The sequence below is a fragment of the Peromyscus maniculatus genome, chromosome 20, assembly GCF_049852395.1.
Source record: "Peromyscus maniculatus bairdii isolate BWxNUB_F1_BW_parent chromosome 20, HU_Pman_BW_mat_3.1, whole genome shotgun sequence".
Taxonomy (NCBI): Eukaryota; Metazoa; Chordata; class Mammalia; order Rodentia; family Cricetidae; genus Peromyscus; species Peromyscus maniculatus.
In genome coordinates, this window is record NC_134871.1 from 60,615,363 (window position 1) to 60,629,222 (window position 13,860).

Consider the following 13,860-nt stretch of genomic DNA (forward strand, 5'->3'; position numbering starts at 1 on the left):
AAAAATACCAATTGTTATTGTAGTAAGCATTATTAAATTTCCACTCAAGCTTCTGGATTTTATGAAATTCCATATGGGAAGTATTAACATTTTTCTTAGGAGGATAAATAATCTGAGAAAAATATTTGACATTAATTTTTATAATTTATAAATGCAGGAGGCTGGAGAGATGGCTAAGCAGTTAAGAGCACTTGCTGTTCTTGCTGAGGACCCAGGTTCCTAGCACCCACATGGTGACTCACAATTATCTGTAACTCCAGTTCCAGGGATCCCATGCCTTCTTATGGCCTCTGAGGATATTTAGGCATGAAAGTGGTACACACATACATATGCACAGGGAAAACACCCATCCACACAAATAAAATTTAAAAAAATTTAAATTTTTTCAAAATGCAATAATTAAATCAATCTGCTCTAAAAAGTGTGATATTCTCATGGATCACCATTATCAAGAGCAGAATTAGAAACTGAATATATATAATGTTTCATAAAGTATGAAACATCTTTCTAATGAAGAGATTATATCTATAGATAAATATATGATGCAGTTTGTCTTTGTTTCCATTATAAAACAGTAGACAATATTTAGAAATAAAAGATAAATTATTTAAGTTTTAAGAAGTTTAAATGGCCTTTTTTCTTCTCAAAGATAATAAATCATATTTTATTTGTACAACATTTGTTTTCTTGAATTGCCTTCAAACCCAAATGATTACCTAATTGATATGTTGGCCCTTAAATAGTGGTGTTTAAACCTTATGTATCAGTTATAGTAGCCTTACTTATTGAAGGCATAAACAACATTGACGATAACATCCTAGGTCAACACTTCAAGTGTGCCTATGTTCCTATGGAGATATCACGTACTGTGAAGGAAAAATGGCAATATCTTGTCTAAGCTTGTGTCTCAAGGTTAATCTGTAGCCTGGTTCAAACTGCTGGTGCACCCCTGCGATTAAGAGCAAAAGAGGAGCCGGGCGGTGGTGGCGCACGCCTTTAATCCCAGCACTCGGGAGGCAGAGCCAGGCGGATCTCACGTTCGAGGCCAGCCTGGGCTACCAAGTGAGTTCCAGGAAAGGCGCAAAGCTACACAGAGAAACCCTGTCTCGAATAAACCAAAAAAAAAAAAAAAAAAAAAAAAAAAAAAAAAAGAGCAAAAGAGGGATTCTAGTCAGGGAGAAGAAATAATTTATCTAGGTTCTCAGGAAACAAGCAACCTTTTTGTGTCCCTTCAAGCAAAAGAAAAAAAAAATCTATTACCTAAAATGTTTCCCCTTTTAGTTATTCAACAAAGTTTTAGAACATAAATAGGAGATGTAGGTTTATTGTTCATGCTTTGACTGCATGGTTAACTAAAAATCAACAAGCATTCCATGATTTTTCTGAAATGCTGAATTCACCTGTTTTGATTCAATTACATATACAATGCGGCTTTTATTATAAAAATTAGGATTAATGTTATTAAAGAAGATGTATTTAATTTAGGTACTATTCTTAACAACTTATGCATTATATTTTGACGCTTTTCTGAAAAAAAAATTACGGCAATTTGAAAAAAAATAATTTGTGCATTATTCCGGACAAGAAACTTCTCATTTTTAACCCAAACATGACGATTTGGAAGAGAAATGTTTTGTAAAGACTACAAAGCCACACAGAAATGAGCAGGAAAAAAAAAATTCAATTTTTTTGTTTTGGGATTTTGTCGTTGTTGTTGCTCAGAGAGGAATTTAAAGTCTTAGGACTTTCACGGCTCATCAAAGCTCTGTATAGCTCTTTGGGGGATTCACAAAATGTACACAACCGTTAAGTTTGTCGGGCGTGATGTTTCTTCTCAACAATGCTTTCTAAATATTGAAACTGTACTCCAAATTCGTGCCAAGAACTTGGGTATGGTGTGACCAGTCGGAATGGCAATGTCACCTCCGCGTTCAGACACCCTTAGTGGCCCTTTCCAAGTCCAGCCCGTGAGCTGATGGCTGATGGCCCAGCACAGAACCGGACGGAAAGCACGGTGGTCGTGGGCGCCTCGCCGGAAGTGCACGGAGGAGGACCAGGTGCCACACCGGAAGGTGCTCGCACGCTCGCACGCAGTGGCTGTCGGGAGAAACCCAGGCTGCTGTCTGGCTAGCGTGGGTGGCGCTCTGTGTGCGAGCTGCGAGGGCCCAGCACCGGAAGCTCTAGAGAGATGAACTGGGTCGGGGGCTCACGGTAGGTAAGCTGTGTCCCGGGGTTGAGACTGTGGTCCAGGCGCACTGCCATCTTCCTAGGCTCCAGGGCGAAGTCACAGCCTTCCCTGGCAGAGGCCCTGATGGAGGCCTCAGCACTGTCCAGGTCCCAAACTACTGTTTTGCACTTTCCACGGGGTTCTCTGAGGGCCCACAGTGGGCGGGGTGAGGTTCCTGCTGTATTTCCTTCAGCCTAGACACCCGCTCTAGTGAGGACCCCTGGGCATGGGATACAGTCTACGGGCGAGTTTCAAAACAACCCTAAATCCAGTTGTACCTATATACGGCAAGGCAGCAGACCTACCACATTTTCAAATTATAACTTAAAAAATATTTATTATTATTATTATTATTATTATTATTATTATTAGTTTTGTTTGTTTGCCTCACTATTGAGCCTAGGCTGGCCTGGAGCTCAATAATCCTACTGGTTCAGCTTTTGAAGAACTGGGTTCACATGCATGTGCTACCTTGCCCAACTCATAGCTTGTTTTTTACAAGACAGTGAAAACTTACCTTGAGTAAAGAGGATTTATAATTTGTTCGTATATTCATGATTAATAGCATAAATTATTCATTATAAATTCACAATTTTTTATATAACTATAGATTGATATATATGTCTATGATATATTTGATATACGTATATACATTATATATACACGATATACATATATATCACAAATTGATCCCAGGATAGCAGGATATTAATATAAAACACCGAAGAATTTTATAGGTGAAAGATGACTAGTAATTTTAACAGGAACACCTTTGTTGATTATGTTTGCCTTGTATTTTAGAAATGTGCGTGTTTTAAAATGCGTGTGATGACTCGTGCCTGTAATTCCCTGTAGAGAGGGCATGGTGAGAGAGAGGGTCTCTGCCAGTTTCAGGCCAAAATGACCATCTCAGAAAGCAAGACAGGGGCCTTGAGATGGCTCAGCATACAAAGATGTTTGTCATACAAGCCTGATGACCTGAGGTTATTCCCTGAAACCCACATGGTAAAAGGAGAGGAATGAGTACAGAAAAATTGCCCTGTGGTCTTCACACACAGGATGTGAGGAAGTTCCGTGTGACAGAACTGTCCCTGGGGAGACACAGCACACAGGCCTTCTTATTCCAGATAGGGAGTTCATGACAGACCAAAGTGCAGACAGCACCAAAGTCCAACTTGGTAAACCAATGAATTTTATTGATGTTTCTTTCAAAAAAATATGGGTGAGGGGTTACTTGCAGGAGCAGAACTGACTCAAAGACAGCTGAATCACCAAAGTCCACCCCAGCATAGGTGACAGAAGCTGGGAACCTAGAGCATGCTGCACATCTTGCTGGCAGCTCAACAAGTTGGAGAGTGTCCTTTCCAAGTGTCCCAGTCTAATTCTCTTCCAGTCAGCTAGTCTGGTCTGAGAGTCCTTGCTTCAGCTTGTCTTGTTTACTGGAGGGGGGCGGGGCTAGTGAATTTGGTCAGTTTCCGGTATTTCCTAGAGCTATTTCTAGTTGTTTACCTTCGGGCTTGAGGAGGTTCTCTGCTGGAGATTATGTTTCAATCTTGGATGGATAGTATGTTTCAATCTTGGAGGAAATCGCTACAAAACAATGTAGCATGTACATGTTTACAAGCTATGTGCATGTTTACATGCTAAGCACAAATAAGTAGGCAAACAAATGTAAAACAAAAATCTACCCGGTTATTTTGGCTAGTATTCTACTAGCACACCTTCACCTTAGGGAAAAGTGGAAATTCACTTCCAGGCTTCCCTAGGATATAGTTGATACATGACTATAATGTAATATATTCATATTTGACTTTCTTTGAAATGAATATTAATGGCCTGTAACTCCACCTCCAGAGGATAAACACCCTTCTCTGGATTCCACAGGCACCTGCGCTCATGTGCACATACACATAATTTAAAATAATATATATATTAAATATGGCAGAAGTTTTAAAGTGCAGGTTGCTGGTGGAAGGGTGCAGAAGCAGCGTCCTGAGGGGAACTCAGTCTGAGATTGCTTTTCTCAGCATGAAGTACTGCTATACCAGCAGCGTTAATTACCATGGGGCGTAAACCGTATGGTAAATAAACATAGTTACCACTTCTTAGCACTTTGGTTCTGATGAGCGATTAAGAGAGTAAAAGCAAACCGGCATGGATACATTGTAGAGGAAATGTAAAGGAGTTGAAGTACTAAGATCCTTGAGGGCTGCAGGGTGGTCCCGGGAGTCAAGGTGCTTGCTGTCAAGCCCTTTGACCAGAGTTTGATCATTGCACTCCATAGAGAAGAGGGAGAGAACTGACTGCTGAACTTGTCCTTTGACCTCTAACTGCATAAATGTTCACACATACATACAAACACACATACACAACACAAATATGTTAATTTTTTTAAAAAAGAATTAGTATGCGATCTTAAATGCACCTTTCTTGGAAAGATGAGGCTCTTTAAGATGAAGCCCTATACTGATTATGAACAAATGAGTATCTCCTGTGTCTACTGTGAGAGCAGGCAAGGGTAGATAGGGTCGGCTGGGCTCAGGACTCTAATCATCTAAAGGGCCTCAGCCTGAGACAGTACTTTTGGTAAACAATGGGAGCCAATTAAAGCTGCTGCAGCATCAAATTTTTAATTCCCATCTCAAACTGTCTTGAGTCCTTGGTTACTAGGGGCCTGTTTTAGTTGAAAAAATTGAGAACTGTTAGCAATTTAACATTCTGATAAACAACTAGAGAACAATTACAGTATTCTGCTGTGGATATTGTTCTATATAAATAAAACACTGATGGCCAGTGACCAGGCAGGAAGTAGGTTGCCAGTCAGGAAGTAGGTAGGACAAGGAGAGAGGAGAATTCTGGGAAGCGGAAGGCTGAGGGGAGAGAGACTGCAGCCACCGCCAGGAGAAGCAGCATGTGAAGACGCCGGTAAGCCACCAGCCACGTGGCAAGGTATAGATTTATAAAAATGGGTTAATTTAAGATAAAAGAACAGTTAGCAAGAAGCCTGCCACGGCCATACAGTTTATAAGTGATATAAGCATCTGAGTGATTATTTTATAAGTGGATTGTGGGACTGTGGGGCTTGGGGAACCTGGAGAGAAGCCCTCCAGCAACAGTATTCCTTTAGAACAATCCCAGAGCATTCTAAATTAATCCAGCAAGAACAGTTTTATATGCATGACTGTTAGCTAGACAGGGGGATTAAATACATGTAAAATTTTGACTGCACAAGGCACCTTATAGCATATTGAGTAAATTGTGTAAATCTAGATATTAGTAGAAACTGAAATAATCAAAATATGTAACAAGTATTGTTTTGAGTATAAGAACCTTGTAAAGTGTATGGGGAACTGAAGCATAGTTAGTATTAAGTGATTTTCTAGTAAGTAGCAGTTGGGTATTAGTTCAATGTGCCTCATCAGTCAGATATGTTTCGTAGAAGGATGAATACTGTAAACATTGCACAAGTAGTGGTGGAAATTCAAAGCCAAGAAACTGGAGGTTCCTAAGCCTTGAAGGACCTCAATATTGTTCAGGATAAGTGCCCACTGAAGCAATAAAACAAAGGTTCTTAATGTTGAAGGGAAGATAAATATATGGTAAGACTGAAGTCTTATTTTTTAGCAAGATTTCCAAAAGAAATGGCTTGGGAGGGGAGGTACTTGTTTAAAAAAAACTTGAAAGGAATGTTTGGAAAATAATTGGTGGATCTGCATTAAGATGATTTTACAATAAAGAGCTATGTCCTTTTTTGTTACATGAATGAAGCAGGGTACAATAAGTTTGTTTTTTGGTAGCGGTCATCTGACAGCATGTACTCATTGGAAACAATGTTCTCATATGCAGAAATGATACAGTAAGTTTTATTGCAGAATTGCTTGATGGCACATCCTCACAGTAGCTGAAAGGTCTTCACCACTTGTCTCATTTAAAACAAACTTGACATTTGACCTTTAAGAGCTCTTTGGCTTAGGAATTCTATCAGTTCCACATAAAGTGTCTTTTATGAGGGCAAGAGCCTGTAGTTAGAGAAGTAAGCCCTTCCCCTTAAATTATTTACCTTGTTGGATTTAGTGTTTTAGTTTTTGGTGTCTTTACCAGATGTAACAATTCATTTTAAACAAAATCTCAAGTGTAAATTGATTAAGCCCCAACAAATTCATGTGTTTCAAATTCCTGTGGACTTAATAGTCCACAGCAATGCCATAATATTTTATTTGAAATTAAAAATAATTACATGATTTTCCTCCTTTACTTTATTCCCCCCAATCATTCCCATGTACCCCCTTGTTCTCTTTCAAATTCATGACCTCTGTTTCTTTAATTTTCATATATATATATATATATATATATATATATATATATATATATATAAAATCAACTGATGAACTGATGAAGGGGTTATGAAAATGTAAGACTTTTTTTTTTATGAAATCTCAGGCAGATGGCTAGAACTAGGAAAGATAGTTCTGAATGAAGTAAACTAGATCCCAAAGACAAATGTCACATATTCCCTTTCATCCATCTCCTAGCTCCACAATTCAAATGTGAGTGTAACCTGGAGTAACTACAGAAACCAGGAGAGTAAGAAGGGACCTTGGGGTGTGGGGAGCAACAGGAGGGGAATAGCAGGGTACAGGTGATTTGGGGAGAGGATGGGACAATAGAAGGGCTTTACTTAGGGAGGGGAGGAGATAAAGAAGGAGAGAGGAGGGTAAAACAGCAGTGAAGATGTCTGAAAGGAAAAGTTATCCACCTAATATTTCATATAATACACATAGGTCTGTGTATAATATACACATATGGTTTAAATGAAAAATATTTCTGGGCTGACAATGTTTGTTCGAGAACTATAAACCATCTAACAAAAAAAAACCCAACACCAGGTCTGAGAAGCCCCCAATTTGAGTTGTTGGTCAGGGGAACCCAAGAGAATCCCCAAACATCATAGGCTATTGCTGTTGCTTTTGGTTGCCTCTTAGAGGTGGAGGGTAAGTCCCCATTTCTGAAAACACTATGCACTTAGGACACTGGGCCAGAAGGACACAAGATGGATCTGTCCTGAGAGCCTCTTCCTTGAGGACTAGCTTCAGAAGGTGCTATGTAAACCTCCAAAGGAGAGAAGCAACATTTAACTTTTGTGCAGTATTTAGATGAAGCTTGGGCAAAAATCAATCGTTAAAACAAATCTAGATGTTGGTAAGACTCAGCTATCCGAGTAGTTATGCTGATCACACATACTTTTGTTATTGAAGCCAGTCCTAAATTCTATGATGAACAAAGCAATAACTTAAGAGAAACTCCATTGATTTTTAAAAAAGGATTGCACTTTGGCCTTAGAGATTTTAATAGCCTTTTTATCTTCATGTATATCATATCCAAGTCATCTTTTACCTTATATAACCTACTTAAAACTTTGTGACCTTCTTGGGCTTCCAAGCTTTGTCTTTATCTTTCCCATTCTAGAACTATATAACCATCTTACTTTAGGACAAATCTTTGTTTACTAAAAATATCTTCATTTTTCTAATATTTACTTCTCTTACTTACTGGTTCTCTTTTACTTTATTGTCTTTCTTAATACCACAAGACATAGTGACACTGACAAATTTACTAACTTTTTTGGATTCCAGTGACATTACACTGAATCCAGAACATTTGTCCTTAATGTACAAATTTGTTCATATGAATCTAGCCACCTGCTGTGTTGTGTGTTGGAATCAGGTATTGACAAGAGACAGAAAAGTTCTTTTCCAACATCATAGTGCTGTCAGAGAGGGGGGATTTTATTTTGAAGAGCCACCATCTGATACCTTAAATTTGATAAGGTCATGGGTGTATGATAGTAAGCATCCATGGTCGTGGAGAATCATGTTGACTGAAGAATGTGCCTTGACAAATGTCATAACTTGAAATATTCCCTTGATAAACTTAATGTAGCAGGAATCTTAAAGAGTCTTATTAATAAAATCAAACCTGAGCCAGGTATTGGGGTGAACTGGAAGATCAGAGAACCAGAACAAGCCACAGCTAACCTTACCTGGCCAACTTCTCAGCTGGTCTTGTTTCCTCAGACTGGAAGCCTCTGTGTCCTTATCCCAATGGCTTTCAGCTGAACTGCTGCTTGAAAGCCTGAAGCTTAACCAGCCAAATGCTTCTAGTTTCTGGTCCTCACGCCTTATATACCTTTCTGTTATCTGCCATCACTCCCTGGGATTAAATGCTCGCTTCTTGGAATTAAAGGTATGTGTCACCATGCCTGGCTGTTTCGAATGTGACCTTGAACTCACAGAGAGTGCTAGGATTAAAGGTGTGAGTGCCACCATTTTCTAGCCTTTGTATCTAGTGGCTGTTCTGTCTCTGACCCCAGATAAGTTTATTAGGGTGCACAATATTTTGGGGGAACACAATACCACCACATTTCCCCTTTTTTGTCTACAATTAAAAAAAGCTTATAACTAATACAAGAAAAATAATATCCAATAAGTATATACAATATAAACAGTCAAGATTATATTAATGATGTCTAGTCCATTAACATTTGACAGATTCAAACAAAAAAACTCCATTAATATATAACAATGTCCAGTCCATTAACATTTAACAAATTCACACAAAAATTTTTCATTACTTATCTTATTTAAAACAAGTAGTTTCTTTTTAAAAGTATTTTTTCTTTTCATAATAGGTTCAGTAATCTATGTTTTGTCATTTTTATATCTTCCTCTTTTTCTTTTTAGTGTAGATTCAGTGATCTACCAATTTATCCTTTTATTTCTTTATCTTTTTCTCAGAATAGATTCGATGATCTATCTCATATCTATATTTTCTTTTTCTTTTTGCTTTCTAGGGGTGAAGATATCTTTAGGGAATCTTGAGAAGAAAATTTTTGGGTTAATTGTCAAGTCCTGTGTCATTTGTCCAGTCACTGCATAATGAGAAAGTGCAGGGCTTGTTTCAAGTCCTTGCTCGAGTAGTCTGTCAGGCTGGATCATCTCAGCTAGCCATCTCAAAATTGTCCTGAACAGTTTGTAGTCCAAAGTTAATCTTTCCGTGGTGTCAATCAGCTTAATGGCTTTATCATAGTCCATGTGGAATCATTGTTGTGGGATCCTGTCATTTTTTCAAGATTTCAAAGTTGCTGTTAGGCTTGGTCATGGTTCCCTGCAGACTTTTTTTTTTCCTCCTCTGTGGTTTGGAGCAATCATAGTCTGATAAATGTCTGTCTCTTGGAACCATGAACATTCTTCCCTTAGAAGAGAAAATCTTGACAGCAATTTCTCCCCACTATTTGTCTTGCCAAACTTTTCCAAACTGACCTTTGTCGATGCTTTCTTGTAACATGATGGTCCTGGCAATTCTTCTCTGAACAAACAGTAGTAGATCCTTTGTCCTAGGTAGCAGCATCACCACAATCACCAACACAAAGAGAAGGAGCCAGCAACTCAAAGCAACAGCCGCTGCCTCTATAGTGCCACTGCCACCGTTTGTGGCTAGGTCCTGACTGAAGCTTCTCCTTAGCAAGCCTCCTAGGCCACCCTCAAACTCAGGATCCTCCTGCCTCTGCCTCCTTCAGTAAATCCTGCTGGTGTGCCACCACAACCAGCCGAGTGTAGCTCGAGCCTGAGCTGGGGCCCACAAGGCCACAGGCAAGAGGCTTTTTCATGAATTTGTACCACAAACATTGGGCGCCAGATGTAGCAGGAATCTTAAAGAGTCTTATTAATAAAATCAAACCTGAGCCAGGTATTGGGGTGAACTGGAACTGAGGAATGGCCAACAGTTTAAAACTTTGTACCTACAATCAGCATGTACCTGTAACTGGAAGCAGACAATCTGAAAAATTAACACGTAAGTGTCCTATCGCCTACAAAAAGACAATACTATGAATGATATTTCCCTGTAGAGGCCATCTCCCCCCACCCCCCATCACCCAATTTAAATTTAGGCAAAGCTCAAAAATGCAGAACAATATAAAGTGTGTTATTTCAAGGTCTGTGGGTCAAATGAGTGATGGATAGTTATCCATCTATTGTATCAAAAGGAGATATTAGAATGTCTTCTGCTCTCTTCTTTTCCCCCTACACCAGCACATTCCCTGATAATCCCATTATTTCTCCTCTCCTCATTAGTGAGTGTTAGAGAGGTCAACAAGAGCCACACTCACTGACATGACCCTGAAATCTGTGTTGTCTCCCTTCATAGTGAACATGAGGGTCAGTGAAGCTTTTCAGGTAGAGCCATCCTTATCCACATGGCTATTACCCCCTATGACATTGATGAGTTCTTCCTATGTTTTTCTAGGCTATCTTAAACAAATCAGTAGGAAAAAAAGCATGGAATACATCTGAGAGATAAATCAGTAAATCTGGGAATTAACAGTAGCATGCATTTATCAATTCTAGAGTTGCTTTGGTTGATGAGAACCAAAAACCACATGTTTCCTCCATTTCTGAAGAAACCTTAGCAAGGATTAAGATTCCTGACCAGAGAGGGTCAGGACCCACAGGCTGCTTTGATTGGTAGGGGTCAAGCTTTACTTTTCTTTTTTTATTCAAACTTATAATTGTCTCAGATAGGTCATAGGTTTCCTTTCTGTAAGGATCTGGAATGACTGAGATGAAATTATGAAAGAAAGCTGTTTATTCTGGCTACATTGTGTTGAAGGCACATGGCCGCAGGGACCAGATAATACATTATGTAAAGTAATGTCTCAAAACCAAAAGAATTCACCAAGGAAGTTTGTCGTTACTTTCACACTCTGATATAGAAAATGCATTGATCTTATCACATAGCAATAGGGACTCTCAGAAAACATTACATGTGAGTAGCTACAGCTTAATAAAAAGAGACATGAGTTAGGTTAGCAGTAGACATGGAGCAGGAAAAAGTAAGTTGTCTAGGTCTGATGTAACAGGGAGCCAAAAGCATCAAGGAATTTCATGATCTCCACTCAGAGGGGAATTCCAAAAGACAGACCACCAGCTATAACTGGAAATACTAAGGATGCCACCTGGATATTGTTTTGCTCTCCCTTTGGATTCTAGGTATAAGCTGCTGGGACAATTGCCCATTAAAGAACTGGAAGGGCCAGGGAAGTTCATTCAGCATGTATTCATGCTGCTCCTGCATTATGAAGGAACTGAGGAAAAAGAGTTCCACTGTATCATTTTGCCTCATGGCCCATGGTGAGGGCATCATGGACTGAGTAAGACCAGAAGGTCTGTGCCCCTTTCCATATCAGCTTAACAGTTGATCAGTCAAATCACATCCATCAAGTCCCTTAAAAATGAAGTTGTAAAAAACAGCTAACGCCGATTTAAGGCTTTAGCAGCTTTGTGTGAAAAAAGAAAACTGGAGACTCTAGGATCAGGAACTTAGCTGTAAGCACAGCACATACTTAATGCCATCAATTTTGGTCAGGGGTCTATGTGCCCAACCTTGGTAAACTGTTTCTTTTCTTCCTCTCTCTAAATATAAGCAGACGTCTGTCTGTCTCCAGGGGAATGGTGATAGCGAGGGGAAGAGGGATCTCAGTGCCCATGAGGAGAAGAGAGGAAATGAGACTTAGTGCTTTGTGTATCTCACCATGTGATTGTGTCTCACCATTGGCTATAGGTACATTGAAAAATACCAAGAGAAAACGGCATTATATGTGCACACCATGTCCTGCCCTTATCCCCAAGAAAGTCTGGGACTGGAGGAAAACAGATGCTCTTTTTTAATTCCCAGAAGACAGTATCAAGGATTTATATACCTAGGCAAAACTGGGAGATAATGCCTGGAGAGTGAATTATTCCCCAAAGGTGTCTTAGCCAAAGAGTCAGCCATTTCAGTTCTGATCCCCCGGAAGAGGTAACTGTCTACAAGCAGGAGTGTTCCCTTTGCTTCTAACAGGACAGAGACTTAGTATGAGTACACATAGTCAGGGTTGACCCCAAAGTGATTTTAGGTTCTTCTCTAACTAGTAGGATTCTAAAGTCAGAGCCCTGAGATGTGCATGCCAGCTCTGTGCCACAGAGTGTGCTTTTAGTTAGGTGCCCTATGGGCTGTGGAAGTTTCTGAGTAAGAACTCCCAAGGCCACTCTTCATTCAACGGAATAAAATTGGATTGGTGTGTTTAGTTGGGCCAGGGCTAAGGCTGTAGCAGATGTAAGAGTGCACTTTTAGTTGGTTACGTGAGGACCTTTGTTCTGAAGTGTATGACTTATTTGCTTTCTATTTCTCTGATAAAACAATATGACCAGGGCAAGTTTATAAAAGAAAGTGTTTAACAGCTTTGGAGGGCTAGAGTCTATGACGGTGGAGACATGGTAAAAGGAACAGTTGAGAGCTCACATCTTGGTCTACAAACGAGGCTAAGAGGGAACATTAGGAATGAGTCTTTTGAAATTTCAAAGTCTACACACAGTGACATACCTTCTCTAATAAGACCACAGCTCCTAATCCATTCTAAACAGTTCTACCAACTGGGGAGCAAATATTCAAACATATGAGACTATGGGGTCAATCTCAATCACACTGCCACAGGGCCCTTTCTTCCCCGTATCGAGCTTCATATACTTTCTTATTAGTTTCTCATATCCTAAGATCCATAAGTGACAGTAGCTGGTCAGACCCGGGAAGGCTCTAAGCTGTTGCCAGGTATTGGGGAGGGAAAGCTGGAAAGATACCTGAACACATCAGGGGACAGTTTGCTCTTCCAGAGTGAGGACGAGATGCAGTTATGCCATCTATTGGAGCAAAAATTGAGACTATTTCATGTAGCTAGAGTTTTTCTGGTCCTGCATGGCCCACAGTCAGGATAAATTTCTCTCACCCGCCAATTCCACAGCCACTCAGACCCAACCAAGTAAACACACAGAGACTTATATTATTTATAAACTGTATGGCCATGGCAGGCTTCTAGCTAGCTGTTCTTATATCTTAAATTAACCCATTTCTATTAATCTATAAGTTGCTAAATGGCTCACCAGTATTTTTACATCTCATGGCAGTGGCTGGCAGTGTCTCTCTGCCTCAGCTTTCCACTTCCCAGAATTCTCTTCTCTGCTTGTCCTGCCTATACTTCCTGCCTGGCTACTGGCCAATCAGCACTTTATTTATACAGAGCCATATCCACAACAATTTTCTGGACATTCAATATCCTTATTCAAGCAATAAATTGAGGGTGATTGCTACATGACATTTGGTGATGCCTGTGCTGGTGAACAAATAATGCTATACATGTGTGAAATAACCTCACCTGCTAAGAACAAATCCTTTAGGCATTGATTTCAAACCTGTCCAGACAGGCAAGGACTATCAGAAACCCTGGGGCCACCTAGTCCAAATCACTCATTTGCTTTCCCTTGTGGTAAAGGACTATTTAAAAGCAAATAGATATTGAGAATTGGTTAGTCACCCAAAAGGGTACCTGTTAGTTTAGTATTGAAAAACCACTGGATTCCTGGTGTATCTTTCCTTTATACTTCCTTTTGGGGCCTTTTGTTTAGTTCTCTCTGAAACTAACCTTTCCTTAGGAAGAGTATACCCAGTTTAGCATTTGTCTTGGGATTTTTAAAAATTGCTTTTTTTTTTTTTTGAGACAGGTCTTATAGTATAGCTCAGGCTGGCCTGAAAATCATAGTAAT

At 39.6% G+C, this 13,860-nt stretch overlaps 1 protein-coding gene across 4 annotated transcripts in view; it reads left to right on the forward strand.

Moving 5' to 3' along the window:
• The first annotated feature begins 2,034 nt into the window (after positions 1 to 2,034).
• Positions 2,035 to 13,860, forward strand: part of Redic1 (regulator of DNA class I crossover intermediates 1) — a 58,201-nt gene continuing 46,375 nt past the window's right edge. Inside the window, exon 1 of one of the 4 annotated variants that reach the window (XM_042265092.2) lies at positions 2,035 to 2,211. In XM_042265092.2, the coding sequence (XP_042121026.2) occupies positions 2,189 to 2,211 (23 nt within the window). In that variant the 5' untranslated portion in view covers positions 2,035 to 2,188. Of the gene's footprint in view, positions 2,216 to 13,860 lie in introns of all 4 variants that reach the window. The other 3 variants (XM_042265093.2, XM_076556637.1, XM_042265095.2) reach the window with 3 other exon arrangements.